The sequence below is a fragment of the Triticum aestivum genome, chromosome 2A, assembly GCF_018294505.1.
Source record: "Triticum aestivum cultivar Chinese Spring chromosome 2A, IWGSC CS RefSeq v2.1, whole genome shotgun sequence".
Classification (NCBI taxonomy): domain Eukaryota; kingdom Viridiplantae; phylum Streptophyta; class Magnoliopsida; order Poales; family Poaceae; genus Triticum; species Triticum aestivum.
In genome coordinates this window covers 54,988,397-54,996,621 of record NC_057797.1, presented here as the reverse complement: position 1 = coordinate 54,996,621, position 8,225 = coordinate 54,988,397, and the positions used below count along the sequence as shown (strand labels likewise).

At 48.9% G+C, this 8,225-nt stretch overlaps 1 protein-coding gene across 1 annotated transcript; it reads left to right on the top strand.

Annotated features, from left to right (window-relative positions):
• The first annotated feature begins 1,853 nt into the window (after nucleotides 1–1,853).
• On the top strand, nucleotides 1,854–5,851 carry LOC123191490 (GRAS family protein RAM1-like). Its single transcript, XM_044604205.1, has 3 exons — nucleotides 1,854–2,876; nucleotides 4,416–5,176; nucleotides 5,462–5,851. The coding sequence occupies exons 1-3, from the start codon at nucleotides 1,854–1,856 to the stop codon at nucleotides 5,823–5,825; spliced, it is 2,148 nt and encodes a 715-aa protein (XP_044460140.1). The 3' UTR covers nucleotides 5,826–5,851.
• The last annotated feature ends 2,374 nt before the right edge of the window (nucleotides 5,852–8,225 follow it).

The window sequence follows — 8,225 nt, the reverse complement described above, 5'->3', positions numbered from 1 at the left end:
GCGGAAGACATAATTGTAACCTAATCTGATACCATGTAACACTTATAATTTGTGGGAACTGCTAAACACCCAATACGGGTGTAGCTATCTTCTCATATATATAGGGGTACACCAAGTGTACAAATACAAGATACATGCCATGTACAGAATCTACTTATAAACATTGTCTAACAGACTTCACAACCTTGGGAAAGAGTCTCGTTTGCTTGCGTGCAAGCCCTTTGTTCAATCTTCATTTATTTCACTTTTCTATCTTGGTCTTCTTCTTCTTCTTCTTCTTCTTCTTCTTCTTCTTCTGCTGCTGCTGCTTCTTCTTCTTCTTCTTCTTCTTCTTCTTCTTCGTTCAACGGAGGCTAACCTTATTTTTCTTTACTTGTGTTGGTGGCTACTAGATGGAGGGCGAGACAGCTCCCTTCCCACACCTGCAAAGATCAAAATCATTCTAGGTCATAACCCTGATGGGTAGTGGGCCCTACCACACGTTTGGGCTGCCTAAAGGCTTCAATTTGTTATCTCATCATAGCCCAAACAAGGAGGATATCCCAACAAAATTTCCTATCATGACGGACGTGAAAACCTGATACCTATTGACATATTTTCCCTAGTTTAGCTCAAGTTCGTCATTAAATAAAAAATAGGCATGGTCATAATCGCTCTCACATATAAGTCACGAAGGAGTCTACATACGAGGGAGTATTGAAATATAGTAGTTGTTATTGTTCATCAGTCAAATTATTGAAATGTCCTTTTTAAACCATGCAGGAAAACTACATATAATTAATATAGAAAAAAGAGTCCAAGACAGAAAAGAGGTACAAAGTCTTAGATTGCAACAACAACCAGAAGGAAAAACAAAAGAGGGACCTTAAAATTAGGACCCTGATAAATCCCGAACGTCCGGATTTTAAGCATAGCAGCCCAAACATTTTCAAACTTGTCACCTTGCATCAACTAAAGTTGCCACAAAATCGTTCGGGTTGTCATGCTTAAAATCCAAATGTTCGGGATTTGTCATTACCGTAAAACCCTAGGCGAACGCAAACCCAGGCATTTAGCGCCAGCTTTAGACCAGTTGTGTGCATCACACTTGATTTTATCAAAGATACGATCAATCGAGCTAGCCTTGTTATCAAAAGACCATTTGTTACCCCCATCCCAGCTGATTGCCCAGGCTAGTAAAACAGCCACGCTCTTTAACATCTTTCTCTCAGCCGATGGCACAATCGTCCCAGCCGTTGCCTAGACTGTTGGAATATATATCTGGCTGTAGTATAAAAGTTTCTCTCTCGAGATTTCCAGATTTCTTTATGGAAGCTGCCTTAGCGTTTCCTCCTAGGCGACTCTATTGTCTGGAGCATAAGTTGGAGCATTAGGCATCTGTCTCCAGATTTCTTTATCAAAGCTGCCTTGCGTTTCCTCCTAGGCGGCTCAATTGTCTCCTTCACTTTGGAGGACCTGCGCTCTTGTGAGACCTGTTTATCGTTTTGCTGGCAGGTAACCTTCACCAATAAGCCATAGCCAACAACAAAAGAGTACAGAAGGAATGTAGCAAAACCAATTTTTCTTCCCGACCAACCAACCAAAACACCGCCTTTGTCTCTACGTGATGTGCATGTGCGTACATGCCAACATGATGGCTCCAAGCTCGTCGACCCATATTTCAGGGCACACGCTTCTGCTGCTTAGCTAGCTCCCATATTTCAAGACCTATCAGGGAAGCTGGACCAAATGAAACATCTCTGAGATTGAAACCCAAAGCTAGCTAGCTTCAACGACGATTTGGTCGAGTAGTTGATGGTGTTAGATGCATCGTTGCCGGTGTAGTTGGGACACGATATCTCATGTGTTCACGCATGGGGACGCTGAACTGCGCTGTTGACATGAGCTCCGGCACGAAGCAGCTACAGCACCAGCCAGCAGCGCCGACATCACCCACCGCCTCCTTCTCGGAGTCGAACATCGTCGCTTCCTCCGCGGACCCCGACGCCATCGACGCCCTAGCGGGCCTGCAAGCGCTGAGGTTCGATGGAGACATCGACGGCGAGATCCAGTCGCCTGACCTCGCCATGTGGGAGTCGCTCTTTGCCGACCAGATCGGCCCCGGCGCCGCCTCGGGCGCCGACTTCTTGATGTCCTCCCCAAGGAGGGACTTCAGCCCTCTGAGGGACTTCATGGCGTCTTCTCCCAAGAGGGACTACATGGTGTCTTCTCCCAAGCGGGACTACATGATGTCTTCACCCAAGCGGGACTACATGGTGTCCTCCCCAAAGCGAGAGATGGTCGCCTCCCCGAGGAGAACCTTCTCCAGCCTCTACAACAACAGCACCAGCCAACAGAGCTACATGCATGGCACCCTGCACGGCATGGACACGGGGAGCCCCAGCAATCTCGCCGGCTATGGCAAGGGGAAGTCGTCGCAGAGCCCGCTCCACAAGGGATTCGTCAACAACGCCCACAGCAACAGCAGCAAGAGCAACCTCTCCTGCTCCTCGTCCTACGTTAACAACAGCGAGAACCTTGCTCTGCCATCCCTGAACTCCTCCTTCCTGGAGGAAGGGTACCTGGCGTACCAGCTGCCGCCGGAGAAGGATGCCGGCGGCTCCTCCTCTGCCGGCACCAGTGCCACGCAGCTGCCGACGCTCTCCGAGTGCCTGGCGATGCCGGAGCCGGTGTACGGAACCAGGGACGAGGCGGCGGTCGGCAGAGGGATTCAGGTGGGAGGTTTGCAGCCCGATCACCTCTACTACGCCAGCCAGTTCGGAGCTGCAGATGGCTTGCCGTTGCAGCACCAAATGGCAAAGCCTGACCAGTGGGCAGATTCTTCATCCTTGCACAGCATGCTGGGGTCAGTAATACAGTCAGATCAGGCTGAGCAGGTAACTAAGAGTAACAGCCATGCATCAATTTTTATTTTTATTTTTATGTTCATGCGATGGCAACCATGCATCAAGTTACACAGACTGTTTACGTAGACTTGAGGATTTAGGTTGCGGTTATGCACTGTTTTTTTACTCCATCTTCTTTGGTAGTCTTTGAATTTGGTACGCAGGCTGTCACAATTGGCCAAATGGTCGCAGTCCATGCATTCCGTACGTGGGGGTGGTGTGGTAGTAGATTATAGCCAAGTCAGATTGAGACCGCTGTTTTAGCCCAACTTGCCAAAAGTATGCCATATTTAATGCTTTCTAAAAAAGGCCCTTTATATTGAATCAAATGCCGCATCGAGGGATCCAGACAAACACAATACGCACACACTCGACATTTTGCATAGTTAGGATGCACACAACGTAAAATCCGATGCACACACACAAACTAACGTGCCAACAAAGAGCAATTGAGGGTGTAATATGTTCATGGACACCTAAAATCAAGTCTTAGAAAGCCAAACCTTTCTTACTGTCTGATACGAGGGAAATGGGCGGCAAGCCGAGTGGAAGAAGATGAAAGGGCGGAAGGGGGAGTAAGACGGAGAAGGGGAAGGGGAAGAGGCAGATGAAGGGGGAGTTGAATGGCTCACCTTGGGAAAACCATTCATGATGGCCGATTTCAGCGAGGTCACACAAGGCATCCGATGGGTAGTTAGTAGCAGCCTATCAGGCTTCGAGGAAATGCTAAATTGTGGTTCAACAAACTCCTGAGCTCTTGACTTGAATCAGACAAAGCCGGCGACGGTGAATTTGAGGGGAGAGGGGGAGAGGGAGGGGGCAAGAGAGAGAGAGAGAGAGAGAGAGAGAGAGAGAGTGTTTGTATGTGTGTGTGAGAGAGAGGGGGGGGGGAGAGAAAGAGAGATTTGTATCTCCTTCATCTGTTTGTTTGCAGAACCTCCGCGATGCGCCGCTGTCCATTTTTGTTCCTTGTTGAACCCTAGTCCATGAACTTAAGGGCCTAATTTTTAAGGACGGACGTTAAACCTCTATCTAAAAAAGGTAGCGCGAGAAAGAGGCGCATGAAAGAGAGTAATTGCAGAGGGGGAAAGAAGGTTGTGGTCATGACCTAGGATTCAGCTTTATTATTTCGTAAAATATGGATTTTAATGAAAAACTCACATTTTATTGAAAAATTATGCATTGAGAATGTGCATAGTTTCTCATTTTCAGTATATTGTATTGATTCCACTCGCAAGATTTTAAAGAGCAAGAATCAGCAAGTCAAATATTACTCCAGATGAAAATTGGTAATTCGGCATTTCCAACAAATATTGAAGATCTTTTCAAGAATTATAACTAAGTTCTACGTCTTCTGCCTACTAAAAATGAACAAAGCATGTTTCACATAGAGAGTACACATACGTGACGCCCGTATGAATGATTTGAGTTCATGGCTTCATGCAGCTACAAATCAATTGTTCTTTTTTGGCCGAACAAATCCGGAATAATCAGTAATCGCTACTGACAATTCAAATTCCACGCATGCAGGAGCAGGACAGCGGTCTTCAGCTGGTGCACCTGTTGCTGGCGTGCGCCGACTTCGTGTCCAAGGGCGACCAGCCCTCCGCCCTCCGCCACCTCCACCTCCTCCGCCGCGTCGCCTCGCCGCTCGGCGACTCCATGCAGCGCGTAGCCTCCTACTTCGCCGACGCGCTCGCCACTCGCCTCTCGGTCTCCTCGGGCACCGCCATCTCCCCGCGCGGTGCGGGCGCTCCTTACCCCTTCCCGCCGTCGCCCGATACCCTAAAGATTTACCAGATCCTCTACCAGGCATGCCCTTACATCAAGTTCGCCCACTTCACGGCCAACCAGGCCATTTTCGAGGCCTTCCACGGCGAGGACCGCGTCCACGTCGTCGACCTCGACATCCTCCAGGGCTACCAGTGGCCGGCTTTCCTCCAGGCGCTCGCGGCGCGGCCGGGTGGCCCGCCGACGCTAAGGCTGACGGGGGTGGGCCACCCGGCCACGGCTGTAAGGGAGACCGGGCGGCACCTTGCCTCCCTCGCCGCGTCGCTGCGTGTGCCGTTCGAGTTCCATGCCGCCGTGGCCGACAAGCTGGAGAGGCTGCGCCCTGCCGCTCTGCAGCGCCGCGTCGGGGAGGCGCTGGCCGTGAACGCGGTGAACCGCATGCACCGCGTCCCCGGCGCTCACCTCGGCCCGCTGCTGTCTATGATCCGTGACCAGGCTCCCAAGATCATGACGCTCGTGGAGCAGGAAGCTGGCCATAACGGCCCATACTTCTTGGGCAGGTACGTACGAGCCAAATTAAACTCATCCTTGTTTTCAAATTTCTTTTGCTCTTATTTTTTTTTCAAGAAGAGGATAACCCATCATATGATTTTTGCACTTAACTAATGTGGTGTTAGTTATTACTTTGTTAAGTAATCGGTGAGAAACATTTGACAGACCAACAATGCATAGATAAATTTGAAGGGGGACAAAATTTGGTGGCCATAACTAATGTGGTGTTAATTCAAAAAAAATCATCCATTCTAAAAAAGGGGGACAAAGTTCATTGCTGAATTTGTATACAGGTTCCTGGAGGCACTGCACTACTACTCGGCCATCTTCGACTCGCTGGACGCGACATTTCCGGCAGACTCAGCGCCACGGATGAAGGTCGAGCAATGCCTCTTGGCTCCTGAGATCCGCAATGTGGTGGCGTGCGAGGGCGCTGAGCGGGTGGCACGACACGAGCGGCTAGACCGGTGGCGCCGCATCATGGAGGACCGTGGATTTGAGGCCGTGCCGCTAAGCCCAGCGGCCGTCGGCCAGAGCCAGGTCCTCCTAGGACTTTACGGCGCTGGTGACGGGTACCGGCTCAACGAGGAAAAAGGGTGCCTCCTCCTCGGCTGGCAGGATCGTGCCATCATCGGCGCATCAGCGTGGCGGTGCTGATCAAAGGATCCGTCGCGGGCTGGACAAGATGGAAGAGGTGCTATGTGTGTGGGTGTGTTTATTTTCTTGGTTGGTTGACTAGCCGAATTTCCGGCAACTCACTGTAACAAGTTTGTATTGGAGACGAACTTGGATTTGTGGTGCTTATAGTTGAATCTTGCTATATGCGAATGTATCTAGATTTGCTCCTGTTTTCAGCCAACATTTTTTAATGGCAGATAACTAGAACACGAGAAAAAATCCGGTTCAGATAAAACTTCACGCAAACGACACAAATCTCGAAACTGCATTTCTGAGTTTGAATTTTTCTTTGGCTGGTGAAATATGTAAATTTCAAAATGAGAACAACTATGGCAGATTCGTCTGATTCTCCGTTTCTTGTTGCCAGCAGTCGAGTCCATATTACTTGCATTGTGTTTTACTTGGGGTTCGGGCTGTCATCGTGTATTGTTCACGGTGAACCACTAAGGTTCTATGCGAGGTCGACTCCACGAAACACACAGCATCCACCGCCTCCTCTCCCAAGAAAAAAGGGTAGGGTCTCCGCCTAAGGGATCTGCCGTCACCGGTTCCCCTCGCCTTCGGGTGCCTTTTGGTACCCATGAGGGGAGGGAGACCCGGGTCAGGGTTGTCTATGTAGTCTTAGGTCACTCTAGTTTTCATTACGGTTAAGTCTAGGGTTGATTATTCTTTTGCCCTCAGTGGTGTCTATGTACTCAGTTTTGCCCTCAGATGCGAATTGTGCTCAGTTTTGCCTCTAGTCCGTGCGCACCGACTTGTTCCGTGAACTCTGCCGTCTTCGTTAGGTCAACCTTTTGACTCGGCCCTTACAGGTGGGACCACGCGGCAGAGACGACCAATTTTATTCAGACTGTTGCACGCGTGGCTTGTGGGACCCAGCAGAGAGCCGTTGAGCAGAGAGCCGTTGGCGGGTGTGCTATATAAGCGGGCGACAGCGGCGGTGACCACGACGACAGAGAGCACGGCGGTGACCACGGCGAGAGAGAGAGCACGACGGTGGGAAGCTAGTTGTGGAGGGCGCGGCGGTGGGAAGCTAGCAGTGGAAGGCGCGGTGGCGTTGAGATCCCCTTCGGCTCCAAGCTCCATGTCTTCCTTAAGCTCCCGCGCCACCTCGCGGATGCAGAGCCGGGCGCGTGTGGACATGCCTGTCTTCGTCTGTCCGCGGTGCAGGGCGGGCGTTGATCGAAGGGTTTCTCAGACACCGAGGAACCAGAATCGTCCGTTCTACGTGTGGAGCGAGAATGGGGTAAGAATCGGGGCAATTGCACCATTTTCGTGGTCGGGATCTTTGAGCAATGGGTTGATCTGTTTGGTGTTCATGCAGATGACATGCTTCTTTCTTTGGGTCGATGCTCTGGCCAAGACTCTGATGAATGAACTGCAAGAAGAGCATGAAGAATGGTTGCGCATGCTGCCACCAACGGCAGTGACCGCACCACGAGCTCCGGAAGAAGAGATGGAGGGCGAAGCACGCACTGACAGAGAGCTAGCTGTTGAGCTTAGGATGTTGAAGAAGAAGGTTAGTAAGCTTGAAGATCAAGCACTACCAATACCCATTTGCAAATACTTTTGTGCATTTGTAGGTATGGTAATCGCACTGGTTGTAATGTTGAGAATGTATGGAAAGGCATGAACTAGGGAGGAATTTGTAATCTTGAAATTGTATGAGAAATTCACCTAGTTTAAATATTGGTCAAAGTTATTTAAATGTTGAAAAAAAAAAGAAGTGACCAACATTTAAATATGTTGAAAAAAAGAAGAAATTAGGAATTCAGAAACTTTTGATCAATGAAATGCAGCTCTTTGCTCTGCCTTTCTGTCAAAAAAGGTTGCTCTTGGGCCAAATTCAGAGCGTAGAGCCAAGTGCAGGCTACACTAATGGGCCAACTGCATCCAATTAGGCCCATTCGGGGGTTCTCTTGCGTATTTTTCTGTTTTCTTTTATGATTTAATTTAGGCAGTAAATCATAATGCTGAAATTTTTTGTGAAAGCTAATTGAATTATTCCAGAGCCAAACAATTAAGGTTAGAAATTTTTTGGAGCTTTTAATTAATCCAATTCAAATACACCGTGATTTAAATCAAAGACCAAAATGTCATGGAAAATGTGCCTCAGCTCTGGTAGAGATTTACACCTGGTGCCAAAATAAATAAACATTTTTTAAGGGCATTACATTGAGAAAAAAATAATTTGTCTAAAAAATGAAGGGTGAAAAATGCATAAAAAATTGGTGCGACTGGGGACTCGAACCAAGGACCGCGTGGGTTTGTGGTGTTTAGGGGTGCGCTGGTAACCGCTAGGACAGATGGCAAGACTTTAACATGGGTAGGGAAGGAAGGTATACATAGTGAGACTGTGAAATTTGTCAAAAAAATAGT

Coding starts and splice junctions, on each gene's coding strand:
- LOC123191490 (XM_044604205.1), top strand. CDS start 1,854: ATGGGGACGCTGAACTGCGCTGTTGACATGAGCTCCGGCACGAAGCAG. Junction 2,877..4,415: donor AGTCAGATCAGGCTGAGCAG/GTAACTAAGAGT, acceptor CCACGCATGCAG/GAGCAGGACAGCGGTCTTCA. Junction 5,177..5,461: donor GGCCCATACTTCTTGGGCAG/GTACGTACGAGC, acceptor ATTTGTATACAG/GTTCCTGGAGGCACTGCACT.